This window comes from Mastigoproctus giganteus, chromosome 12 (genome assembly GCF_048544385.1).
Source record: "Mastigoproctus giganteus isolate SK-2022 chromosome 12, ASM4854438v1, whole genome shotgun sequence".
Taxonomy (NCBI): Eukaryota; Metazoa; Arthropoda; class Arachnida; order Uropygi; family Thelyphonidae; genus Mastigoproctus; species Mastigoproctus giganteus.
Genome location: NC_143586.1, coordinates 96,667,990 through 96,682,310, shown reverse-complemented (window position 1 = coordinate 96,682,310; position 14,321 = coordinate 96,667,990). Strand labels below are relative to the sequence as shown.

Sequence of the window (14,321 nt, the reverse complement as noted above, 5' to 3'; positions counted from 1 at the left end):
TTTATACAATATAAAATTGGTAAGCTGATGTCAGGTCTTCACAGCAAAGTATATTCTAAGGCAGAATATACTCTTATATTAATTTTGATGTAGTGTTAAGGTAGCATTTGTATTCAAAAGGTGGGGGAGTGGCAGTACAACTGCATGCCTTCAGAACCTCCCATTTTTCTCTTCTGGATTGAGTAAAGGCACATGACCCTAATATTAGGAATGGTGCACAACTCCATACTATCACTTTCTCTCTGTTTCAGTTTAGAATTAAGCAGACACACTCAGTGGTAGTGTATATCATTCTTTCATAACATAGAATTGAGAAATAACAATCTTATATGAAACTTTTAGTATTCTAAAACTGAACCAAAAAAACTGGAGTTTTAACTGAAAACTTATAGATTGGTTTCTGAAATGGTAGGTGATGCCTGTGATTCATAAATAATATGTGGTTATATTTTATATTTAAATTTTTAATTTTGTTTCTTTTTTTTTGCAGACGTAATATTATCACCTACTCCTGTATATGGTCGCATATTTACTGATATGGCACAACGTTCTTTAGTTGAAATGTGGCCAATACCTCTAACTGATGAGGTAAGTTTAAGTGGAGTTTTTTTATTGATCGAATAATATGTTTCTCTACTGCCAAAAAGGTAAAATCAAAAAAAAATGGCATTGTTAGAACAAATTACCTAGTGGCCTTATAAATAAGTAAGAGTAATTACTATAGGCTAGTACTAAGCAATCTATGCTGGTACCACTTTTGTCACCAGAAATGATTACATTTAATCATCCCAATAAAGTATAGCCACAAAGACAGGTATATGTGTCAATGTTCCAATTTCATTTAAAAGTGAAGCTCCTAGATGCATTTCAAAAATTTCTGCTTGCCTTGCATTCACCCATTTTTGAAAATTCACCCTTTGTGATCCAGTGTCACATCATTGTAAAATGGTGCATGAGATCCAGACCAGTGTGGTGTCAGATGCACCTTTCTGTTTTGCCAATTATTTTCCTGCTTTTCTTGTGTAATTATTGAACTTCCTTCTATTTATATAATTTGTGTTACAGGTAGGAAAAAAAAAAATAAATAATTGCTGACAATACAAAAACACTTGATTTCCCAGAGCATATACTGTGCATCTTCTGGTGTCTGAATGTACATGCTCATCTTGAAGAGAATGAAGGAAATCTTTTTCAGTTTCTTGCACATAATAACAAAGATCCATATTAATAGTCATGCAGCTTGGTGCATGACCATTAATGACAAGGAGCTATGCATTAAAAAAAGCACTTGTTTATTATATCTGCCAAAGAGAAAGTATCTGTATTTTGAGATATTTTTGCTGTTTAATACTTGTAATCTGTGCAAAAAAAAAAAAGCGACTTCTCTCTTATAGCACTGCTACTCATTCCAGTAACTACATATGATAGTTATAGTGCACTTGAATTTGTATCATGCTCTAATCCAGTCATGGAACTTGTGTGTGTGTGTGTGTGAGAGAGAGAGAGAGAGAGAGAGAGAGAGAGAGAGAGAGAGAGAGAGAGAGCGCTAAAAAGCATATTCTCATTGTCTGAACACTAACCAACACAGTGACATTCAATCTGCACTAGATGCCATAGAATATTGCCAGTTCACAGTTGTACATAGAAGCACATGACCCCCTCCTACTTTACCTCAAAAGACAAAGCCTACCCTGCCAATATGCTATAAATAAAAAGACTTCCGTCCCACCCCGTTGGATGTATCTTTGGCGAACACTATGGATCTAGGCTGCTGGGATCCACTTTCAAGAAATAGTACATAAATGGAAAATTAATCTCAACAAAATTCAGGAAAATGCAAATATGCCCCCCCCCACGGGATAGATATGAGCTAAACATTGATCTATACTTTACTCAGTAGTCAAAAAAATACCATTGCATCACATAATATCCAACAGCTAAATGCTAATCACACTAGGAATGCACTAGGAAACTCCTAATATGTATGGATGGTTCTAAGCCCCAGTCATATATAGGTTATTTGAAATATACCTACAATGAAATACAAGGTCTGAATTGGGTCCATCAACTTTTGAATACCTTGTGTAATTCAAAAAGACTGCTAAAATCCTAGAGGCAAACATGTTATAAAGAAAATTTGCTAGTGTCTTTCAAAATTTAGTATCATTATACAATATATGGCAGCTTTAAATTTTATGTATCTGTTCATTTCTCTATGAAATGCCAAATCATGGAGAATTCATAACTTATAGCAGCTGTATTCCCATCACATGTAGTCTCAAAGGTCCTTTCCAGTTGAGTATAGCATACTCTCTGAAGAATTATATGCTATCCAGTTTGCATTAAATGGAATATATCAGCATTCATCACTTTCTGTGTTAATATATTCTGATTGTCTCAGTGCCATCTCATTAAAATTGATTGATATCTCCCATAAGAAGTACCAATTTTGCTAGCAATTTCGTAGTTTAATTTGAATAAGTTGATTACTCCTGATTAGATCATGAACATAAGCAATTGAATTGGTGTTTCAATTTGAAGGGTGGACAGAGCGAGGATCATTTTAACAGGAAAGTAGACCAATTTAAACTTTGCAAATTACAGAAATGTCTTTGAACAATACGTGGCATCTTTTCCAAAAGCTCTTTTAACATTTTGTGGTTTTCTGTTGCACCTTTTCCTAATTTGAAACCAAATTTGATGCAAATCACTGTTCATTAAAATGTGGCACAATACGTAATTAAACATTAAACTTCCTATTAAACACATTCTAATTCAGACTGACTGCTGCCACCAAGTGGTTGATTAATGCATTTATATGCTTTGAGGAGTTAATGAACACCTTATGACATGCTGCAGCACTGAAAATGAAGCCAAGGAGAAGGTGCATTCAGGACCGCCGAGTGCAGGTGTTTCGGGGTGTGCCTCACACACAGGTGGCTCATCAAGGAGGTGGCATTTGGGTTCAATTAGTTGAATATTAAAAAATATATATATATATATATTTTTTTATTATTATTATTTTTTTTTATTTTTTTTCACAGAAAGGCTCCAATTCTGTAACGGTACCCCTCGTGTTATGCTACGTAACGAACAAAAGGTTGCATGATGGACACTAACTGATAAAAACAGTTGTAATTAGAAGGAAAAATTCAAAAGAAATTATTTTATATACTCGAAATCGCGAGATTCTGTTTTTTGCTACTATTGTAGGCTATTTGATAATCAAAAATCACAGTTTAGCAGTGAATATGGCTTTAATGATTTCAACATTTATCACATATACTAAGAAGACATAAGAGAAGTGCCCTCCATATTAAAAATAGTACAAAGTATTGCGAACTCAAACTGTCTTTAAGTAATAAATGTACGATTGACGTAATAGAACAGAGACTATACGACGCCGAGAAAAAATATTGGCAATCAGTTATTGAACATTTAATATACATAATACAGGATTTATCAGGGCAGTGTATTGCTTTTAGAGGTTATTCCAAAAATTTATATGATAAGGACAATGGTAACTTTCTAAAATAAGTAGAAACCATTGCTAAATTTGATTCAATAATGTCGGAACATTTACGTCTCATTCAAACATCCCAAAAAAATGCACATTATTTGGGAGATAATATACAGAATGAAAGAATTCATATAATTTCCAAAGGTATAAAACAAAATATTTTAGAAATGGTTAAAAACACAAAATATTATTCTTTAATTCTTGATACAACTCCAGATATAAGCCTAACAGAACAATTAACTCTTGTTATCAGGTTTGTGTCTTGATAAAAACATTGCCGAAATTCACCAACATTTTTTTGGGATTTTGCTCTGTCAACGATACCACTGGCCAGGGATTATGTACATTTATTTCAAATCATTTAAATTCATTAAATCTTAACATTTCGGATTTACACAGTCAAGGATACGACAATGGTGCAAATATGCACGGTAGACATTAGCGAACTCCAACAAAAAAATTATTGAAGCAAATTCAAGAGCCCTTCTTTGTACCATGTTCTGCTCACTCTTTAAATTTAGTAGTCTATGCAGTGAAAATTTCGTTTGAGATAGTTGTTTTTTTTTTGGCGTTATACATACAAGATGGAAAAATCTAATAGAAGCAATACAGCCTCTTAAAATTAACATTTTGGAAATTTATCAAGACCTCTTGGATATAACTGATGATAATACTAAAGATATCAATTGAAGAGCTCGAGCTAATAATCTTATTTAAAAAATGACTTCTTTTAAATTTCTTTGCTCGATCATTATTTGGCATGATATTTTAAGCCAAATTAATGCCATCATCAGTAAAATGATGCAGAACTCTTCATTTAATATAGAAACAGTTACTGAACATCTTGTAAATCATTTAAAAGATTATTATAGAACAGACCAGAATTTTGAAAATGTTATTAATTCTGCAACACAAATAGCAAATATTTTGGATATTGATCCTGTTTTTCCCACGGTTCAAAAAAGACCAAAGGAAAAAATGTTTGAATATGAAGCAAGGGACGAACCTATAAAAAATGCCAATGATAATTTTAAAAGACTTTTTTTTTTCTTGATACTACTGTCATCTCTTACTGAAAGGTTTATGCTCTTGAAAGAGAATAATGAAATGTTTAAAATTATCCATAATATCAACACGTTAAAAGAATGGAATGAGAAAGATATATTAAAACATTGCAAAGATTTGCATATGAAATTAAGCGACGACAAAAATTCGAATGATCGTGATATTTACAGCATAGCTCTTTTTGAGGAAATCAAATGCTTACAATATTTTATAAAAAAATAAATGTTTCCTCACGATTTATTAAATTTTATATATGAGAACAATTTACAGGATGCATTTACAAATATTTCAGTAGTCCTAAGAATTTTTCTGACACTACCAGTGTCAGTTGCTCCAGGGGAAAGAAGTTTTTTGAAGCTTAAAATTATAAAAAAATATTTACGATCAACTATGGAACAGGAACATTTAACAGATTTATCTATAGAAAATGATATTATGGATAATTTGGACATTGGTGCATTAATCAAGAATTTTGTAACAGCAAAAGCCCGAAGAGTACGAATTATGTAGTTATTTTAATTATAATGTGTGTGATTAAATTCCGTGATTATATAAAAATATAATACAAATTTATGTACTACTAAATATTAGTGCAATACACTGCTATTTGATTATAGTTTTTACATATTATATAAGATATTAGACTAATAGTTACTTATATACAGTATGTAATCTTTTTGTGCTGCCAAAAAAAATATTTTGTTACCTACTTATATATTTATTTATTTATTTTTTTGTGATAAGTTGAACTGAATGTACTTTGATTACTAAAATAATATTAAAGAATTTTAAATTCTCTTTTTAGTGATACTTATTAACAAGTTGAACTGATTATTTTTGGCACTAATAATATTAAGAGTAGGAGACCGGCAGAATTACTTAACAAGTACAGGTCACTGTTGAACAAAAGCCGAGAATTAGGGTTGAATTTGAAAGTGTCTGCAATTCTGCCCAGACACGATAGGAGGGAGTATATGATGAGAGCATTGTCGATCAATTCGGCCCTGGAAAGATTGTGCAAGGCTCAAGGGGTAGAATTTTTTTCAGCCTGGACTGTACTTGTTAACAGGAGAGATTGCTTCTACAGGGATGGGATACACTTAAATAGAAAGGGTGCAAGAATATTTGCTGATGCTATCGAGGCAGTGTTAGGTGGGTCGGAAAACTGCTAGCGTGGGGGGAGACAAAGACCAAAAGATTGACAGTAGCCACTGGCAGAGGAGAAAGAGATTCTTGCACTGCTTCTATTAGAATGAGCAGAAACCTGAAAAACAAGATGCATGGTATTTCAGAGACTGCTGGGAGCCATTGCGGTACAAGTAAACACATGGGTTGTGTTAGGGTAGCTAAGAATAGAAACAGGTGCAGGTATACTTGCATGTACACCAATGCTAGGAGTTTAGTAAATAAATTTGATGAATTTGAGGTATTGCTCAAAACATCAAAGGCAGATATTGTTGGGATATCAGAGACGTGGTGTCACAAGATATAAGGGATGCAGAACTGCAATTTGGGGAGTACAACGTCTACAGAAAGGATAGACAGGATAGGAAGGAGGGAGGGGTTATGCTATTAGTTAAGAAACACATAAAAACCAAGGAAGTGAAGCCAGTTGACATCGCTGGACAGTGCAGTGTTGAGTCAGTTTGGGGTGACATATGCATTGGGAGATCAAAATTGAGAGTAGGAGTGTGCTATAGGCCTAATGACTCTGATGAATATAATAAGGAACTGTACAGGGAAATAGAGTGGGCCAGTAAATCAGAGAGTCTTATAATGGGAGATTTTAATTTCCCAGATATTGACTGGAATTTGGGGGCTGGTTACTCACACACTAGCAGGGCTTTTGTGGATTTATTGGATGATTGTTTTCTACATCAGCATGTTCGGGAGGCAACTAGAGGGAGTAATACTCTTGATTTGATTATCAGCAGTGATTCTTCATGCATTAAGAATCTGCAGATAAATGAACCACTAGGTGGCAGTGATCACAGTGTGCTGAAGTGGGATTTACTCAAAGAGGTAACTACCATTAGGGGTAAAGGGAAGGGTTATTGCTTCCGTAAAGGCGACTACGATGGACTGAGACTGTATTTAAATTCTATACAGTGGGACCAACTGATGATGTTACCAACAGCAAATTCAAAATGGGAAGCATTCAAAGAACTTATCTTGGAAGCTACTAGGCTTTACATACCAACTAAGAAATATTGTTCAAGGTTTAGGCCAAAATGGATGTCAGATGAACTAATGAGGCATATGGCAGAGAAGAAAAATGCATGGGATACTTACAAATTAACACATGACACAGAAGCCTATGATAGATATAAGTTGATATGCAGCCAAGTTACAAAGGAGGTTAGGCAGGCGAAGGCAGATTATGAGAAATCTTTGGCAAGGGATGCAAAGAAAAACAGCAAAGAGTTCTTTACTTATGTAAACTCTAGAAGGAAGGGGATGAATCAGATTGGTCCACTTGATATCGATGGGTCAACTGTTGATGATCCTGCTCAGGTAGCTCACAAACTAAATGAATATTTTGCATCGACATTCACACATGAGGAGTTATTTAGCGAGGGGAAAGCCAGAGGTGTATTCAACTGTAGCAGTAAGCTACAGAATCTTGAAATAACTGGGAGTAAAGTGGAGGAGAAACTGTTGAAGATAAACACAAGAAAGGCACCCGGGGTGGATGGGATCTATCCAGTTATATTAAAGGAGGCAGCAAAGGAAGTAAGCAAACCCTTAGCTATAATTATGAGAGCTTCCTTGGACTCAGGGGAGGTACCCATAGACTGGAAATGTGCAAATGTGACCCCAATTCACAAAGGAGGATCAAAGGCTGACACAAGTAATTATAGACCTGTGAGCTTAACTTCTGTTCCAGGAAAATTAATGGAGGCACTCTTTAAAGAAGCACTCCAGGATCATTTAGACAAGACTTCAGTTATAGCTCAGACACAGCATGGTTTTGTTAAGGGGAAGTCTTGCCTGACCAACTTGATTGGATACTATGATGCAGTCACAAAAGAACTGGATGCAGGGAATAACTTTGATATTATATACTTGGATCTTAGAAAGGCTTTTGATACTGTTGCACATGGAAGACTGCTACACAAATTGGAGCAGTGTGACATTGGAGGCAAATTGCTGCTATGGATAAAGGGGTGGTTGAGGGGGAGAAGACAGAGAGTGGTAATCAATGGACACTGCTCATCGTGGACTAATGTTATTAGTGGAGTCCCTCAGGGCTCAGTGTTGGGTCCATTATTGTTTTCTGTATTCATAAATGATATTGATGATGGTATATCAAGCTTAATGTCCAAGTTTGCAGATGATACAAAGGTTGGCAGGGTTGTCAACGACACTACTGACACTATGCTGCTGCAACAGGATTTGGAAAGGTTGAGCAGATGGGCTGAGAGGTGGCAAATGAAGTTTAACATTGACAAATGTAAAGTACTACACATGGGAAACAGCAACCCCAGAGCAACGTATCAACTCTGTGGTACTACACTGACAGTGGTAGAGAATGAAAGGGACTTGGGGGTGGTTGTGCAGGCAGATATGAAGTTCTCTGAGCAGTGCAGACGAGCTGCAAGAGTAGCTCATGGAGTATTGTCAATGATATACAGGAATTTTTCCAGCAGGGATAAGGAGGTGATTATCCCATTGTATAAGGCAATGGTCAGGCCACACCTAGAGTACTGTATACAGGTCTGGAGGCCTCATTTCAAGAAGGATGTAGAGCTGCTGGAACGAGTACAGAGAAGGGCAACAAGATTAGTGAATGGAATAAAGGGGTGCTCTTACGAAGAAAGGCTTAAGTTTTGCAAATTACAGTGTCTGGAGACTAGGCACCAGCGAGGTGATCTGATAGAGGTGTATAAAGCCCTGAATGGTTTAAGCATGCCCAATGCTGATGGGATTCTTCCTCTAGCTCAGAAAAATCACCTGAGAGGGCATAAATTCAAATTGAGGAAAGACAGATGTTGGATAGACATGCGGAAATTTGCCTTTAGCCAGCGGGTGGTTGGTTGGTGGAACAGACTCCCATCCCTTGTGGTGGAGGTTGATAGCCTAAATAAGTTTAAGGCTCAGCTGGACAGGTATTTTGAACGAACAGAGGGGTGAAGTGGAAGTGGGTTTTTTTTTTTTTTTTGGCTGATGCTGCATAAGCTTGCTTTCTTGCATCAAATGCCTCTACTAATGCTAATGCTATATATCATATAAACAATTTGATGAACTAACTGTTTACATTAAGTTATTAACAGCTGGTGGCTGCAGTTTTTCTTCATTTTTATAGTTAACTGTGTATTTACCAGAAACAAAGTGTTTATTCATGTCATCAAAAGTAAAGTAAAGGCCTTTCTGGTGAAATTTTTAGAACTTTCTGATTCAGATCTGTCAACCAATGCTGCTGTGGGAAATTGGAGACCAAGCAAGGTAAATGATGTTTCATCCAAACATTTCCCCTTTACCATTTTGAAATGTGGGTTTAATTCAAGTATTCCAAAAACTGAAGTTGAATATTTTCAGCTGTTTTTTTTACCAGTTCTTTGTTTGAAGAAATTTTGAATGAAACATAAATATGCCAACGAAACTACTTCTTGATTGTTCCATATGGTGCAGCTGTGTTTCGGTTTCAATAAATGAACTGAAGACGTGCGTGTGCGTGATTATTAACATGGGACTAAATGAAAAAAATTTGTATAAAGGAAGAAAGCAAAAGAGGTGGAAGAAAAAGACATGGTCCAGCAAACCAGGATTGCATCCTGGTGAATGTTTCAAGAAATACCACACACTACAATCATATAAATAATAAATATTTAAAATGTCTAAAGTGTTCTATAATCGGTTTTATAAAATAACTCATGTAAACTCGAAAGTGAATAATTTTTGAAGAACTCATAATATTTAGCATTCATTTTTTTTTTTTTTTTTTTTTTTAATTTCAAGCTGGATTGGAACAGGAAGACAGCAGTAATAGTAAAAAAGAAAAAAAAAGAAGTAAACTACAGCCATTATCAGTCCACTGCAGGGTGGAAGCCGCCTCAACAATTCATGTTAAGGAAAATGGACCATAATTTGCCACGCTGATCTAGTGTGGGTTAGTAGATTGACCGTATTTAGCAGTCAGGGGCTTGAACCCCTGTCTACTCAAAGAGCATGTACTACTGCACTCCTGCTCCTGGACACTCAGCAGAAAATGGGAAGAAATAGTGCTCAACCACAAAGGGTTAACAACATTTAGTTTCATTACCTATACACATCCTGTTTTTAAAATTTACCGCTGGCACCATAGATTATAGATCAGTGTTTCTTGACTGCTGATTAAGGGAAAATTTTTTTCAGTCTGCAAAACTTTTATTGCCATATGCCATACTTATCAGCCTGTATAAGCATGAAGAACAGTGTAAATTCACAGATTTTACTACACATATTATCAGTGTGCCATAAAGGCATCTATTGCTTGAAATGATAATTGAAATCTTAATTCAATGAATTTAGTGAGTCAGAATATCAACTAGGAATATGTGTGTGTGTGTGTGTGTGTGTGTGTGTGAGAGAGAGAGAGAGAGAGAGAGAGAGAGAGAGAGAGAGAGAGAATATCATTATTATGTTAAAGATGAGCACATCTGGTGTGTAGATAAAAGTGAACTACTTTCGTGGAGTTGGCAATTCTGTTGAGCTCTGAAGCAATAGAGCTAAACACAACCTTATTTGGTAAGAAATAAAAATATGTAGTCAAATCTGAAATGTTTTGGAACCATTTGAATTGCTATGTTGGCAATTTATTTAAATCTCACATTTTTTTTAAAATAACAATGAAAATAGATGATTTTGAAATGAATAGAAAATGTTGAACCAGATATTTCATATATTAACATTAGTATTAGCATTAGTAGAGGCATATGATGCAAGAAAGCAAGCTTATTCAGCATCAGCCAAAAAAAAAAAAAAAACACACACCACTCCCATTTCACCCCTCCGTTCGTTCGAAATACCTGTCCAGTTGAGCTTTAAATTTGTTTAGGCTATCAACTTCAACAACAAGTGATGGAAGTCGGTTCCACCAACCAACCACCTGCTGGCCAAAGGCAAATTTCCGCACATCTATCCAACATCCGTCCTTCCTCAATTTGAATTTATGCCCTCTGAGGTGATTATTCTGAGCAACATGAAGAATCCCATTGGCATTGAGCATGCTCAAACCATTCAAAGCCTTACACACCTCTATCAGATCACCTCGCCGGTGCCTAGTCTCCAGACTCTGTAATTTGCAAAACTTAAGCCTTTCTTCGTAAGAGCAACCCTTTGTTCCATTCACTAATCTTGTTGCCCTTCTCTGTACCCGTTCCAGCAGCTCTTCATCCTTCTTGAAATGAGGCCTCCAGACCTGTATACAGTACTCAAGATGTGGCCTAACCATTGCCTTATACAAGGGAATAATCACCTCCTTATCCCTGCTAGAAAAATTCCTGTATATCATTGACAAGACACCATGAGCTACTCTTGCAGCTCGTCTGCACTGCTCAGAGAACTTCATATCTGCCTGCACAATTACCCCCAGGTCCTTTTCATTCTCCACCACTGTCAGTGTAGTACCGCAGAGTTGATACGTTGCTCTGGGGTTACTGTTTCCCATATGTAGTACTTTACATTTGTCAATGTTAAACTTCATTTGCCACCTCTTAGCCCATCTGTTCAACCTTTCCAGATCCTGTTGCAGCAGCATAGCGTCAGTAGTGTCCTTAACAACCCTGCCAACCTTTGTATCATCTGCAAACTTGGACATTAAACTTGATATCCCATCATCAATATCATTCATAAACACCGAAAACAACAACGGACCCAACACTGAACCCTGAGGAACTCCACTAATAACATTAGTCCACGTTGAGCAGTGTCCATTGATTACCACTCTCTGTCTTCCCCCACTCAACCATCCCTTTATCCATAGCAGCAATTTGCCTCCAATGCCACACTGCTCCAATTTGTGCAGCAGTCTTCAAAAAGCCTTTCTAAGATCCAAATATATGATATCAAAATTATTCTTTGCATCCAGTTCCTTTGTGACTATATCATAGTATCCAATCAAATTGGTGAGACAAGACTTCCCTTTAACAAATCCATGCTGTGTCCAAGCTATAGCTGAAGTCTTGTCTACATGATCCTGCAGTGCTTCTTTAACCAGTGCCTCCATTAATTTACCTGGAACAGAAGTTAAACTAACAGGTCTATAATTACTTGTGTCAGCCTTTGATCCTCCTTTGTGAATTGGGGTTACATTTGCACATCTCCAGTCTATGGGTACCTCCCCTGAGTCCAAAGAAGCTCTCATAATTATGGCTAGGGGTTTGCTTACTTCCTTTGCTGCCTCCTTTAATATAACTGGATAGATCCCATCCACCCCAGGTGCCTTTTTTATGTTTATCCTCAACAATCTCTCCTCCACTTTCCTCTCAGTTATTACAATATCATCCAGCTCACTGCCAATGTTTACTTTACCTACATCATTCTCCTTCCTGAATAACTCCTCATGCGTGAATGTAGATGCAAAATACTCGTTTAGATTGTTAGCCACCTGAGCAGGATCCTCAACTGTTGAACCATCAATATCCAGTGGACCAATCTGATTCATCCCTTTCCTTCTTGAGTTTAAATATGTAAAGAACTCTTTTCTGTTTTTCTTTGCATCCTTTGCCAAGGATTTTTCGTAGTCTGCCTTTGCCTGCCTAATCTCCTTTGTGACTTGGTTACAGACTAACTTATATCTATCATAGGCTTCCATGTCACCCATTAATTTGTATGTATCCCATGCATTTTTCTTTTCTGCCACATGTCTCATTAGTTCATCTGACAACCATTTAGGCCTAAACCTTGAACAGTATTTCTTAGTTGGTATGTAAAGCCTTGTAGCCTCCAAGATTAGTTCCTTGAATGCTTCCCATTTTGAGTTTGCTGTTGGTAACATCATCAGTTGGTCCCCCTGTATGGAATTTAAATACTGTCTCAGACCATCATAGTCGCCTTCACGAAAACAAAAACTCTTCCCTTTACCTCTGATGGTAGTTACCTCCTTGAGTAAATCCCACTTCAGCACACTGTGATCACTGCCACCTAGTGGTTCATTTATCTGCAGATTCTTAATGCATGAAGAATCACTACTGGTAATCAGATCAAGAGTATTGCCCCCTCTTGTTGCCTCACGAACATGCTGATGTAGAAAACAATCATCCAATAAATCCACAAAAGCCTTGCTAGTTTGCGAGTGACCAACCCACACATTCCAGTCAATATCTGGGAAATTAAAATCCCCCATTATAAGACTCTCTGATTTACTGGCCCACTCTACTTCCCTGTACAATATCTTATTATACTCATCAGAGTCATTAGGCCTATAGCACACTCCTACTCTCAATTTTGATTTCCCTACTTATGTCACACCAAACTGACTCGACACTGCCCTGTCCATCGATGTCGACTGGCTTCACTTCCTTGGACTTTATGTGTTTCTTAACTAATAGCATAACCCCTCCTCCCCTCCTGTCCTGTCTATCCTTTCTATACACATTGTATTCCCCAAATTCCAGTTCTGCATTACTTATATCTGTGTGACACCACGTCTCTGATATCCCAACAATATCTGCCTTTGATGTTTTGAGCACTACCTCAAATTCATCAAATTTATTTACCAAACTCCTAGCATTGGTGTACACGCAGGTATACATGCACCTGTTTCTATTCTTAGCTACCCTAACACAACCCATGTGTTTACTTGTACCGCAATGACTCCCAGCAGTCTCTGAAATATCCTGCATCTTGTTTTTCAGGCTTCTGCTCATTTCAATAGAAGCAGTGCAAGAATCACTTCCACCTCTGCCAGTGGCTACTGTTAATCTATTAGTCCTTGTATCCCCCCCAACTAGCAGTTTTCCGACCTACCTAACACTGCCTCGACAGCATCAGCAAAAATTCTTGCACCCTTTCTATTTAAGTATATCCCATCCCTGTAGAAGCAATCTCTCCTGTTAACAAGTACAGTCCAGGCTGAAAAAAAATTCTACCCCTTGAGCCTTGCACAATCCCTCCAGGGCCGAATTGATCGACAAGGCTCTCATCATATACTCCCTCCTATCGTGTCTGGGCAGAATTGCAGACACTTTCAAATTCAACCCTAATTCACGGCTTTTTTTCAACAGTGACCTGTACTTGCTAAGTAATTCCGCCGGTCTCCTACTCTTAATATCATTAGTGCCAACGTGTACAACTATATCACCTTTTGTGCCCTTAAAAGATGATATCCGCTCTACAACGTCATCAACCTTTGCCCCTGGCAGACATACCCTGGTCCTATTCTACCTATCCTTTTTACAAAGCATGTTCCCCGTTTCCCTGACAATAGAGTCACCAACAACTACTAGTTCCTGTGGGACCAGCACATTCTGCCTAGGGGGCTGCCTCTGTTGCCTGATGACCAAGTGCAAGCTCTGGCGTTGATGTGGGCAGCTGAGAGCTTGATGGGCCCCTCAATTTATTTCCTTCGAGGTCATCCACCCTGTCCTTCAAGCTCTCATAAAGGCCCATAACAACGCTGAGTTGTCGCCTGATTTCCTTGCTCTCCTTACATCGTGCACACACAAAGACATCCCCCTTGGCATTATGTCCCGTACCCGACTGCTCTGCAAACATCAAGCAAACAGTGCATTTTAAAAGACTGTGATTCAGAGGG

General features: G+C 37.3%; 1 protein-coding gene across 1 annotated transcript in view; it reads left to right on the top strand.

Annotated features, from left to right (window-relative positions):
* Window positions 1–14,321, top strand: part of LOC150077289 (putative inactive 1-aminocyclopropane-1-carboxylate synthase-like protein 2) — a 268,091-nt gene that overhangs the window by 97,416 nt on the left and 156,354 nt on the right. The window contains exon 7 of the mRNA XM_090386134.1: window positions 491–588. Within this exon, the coding sequence (XP_090242260.1) occupies window positions 491–588 (98 nt within the window). The remainder of the gene's footprint in view (window positions 1–490; window positions 589–14,321) is intronic.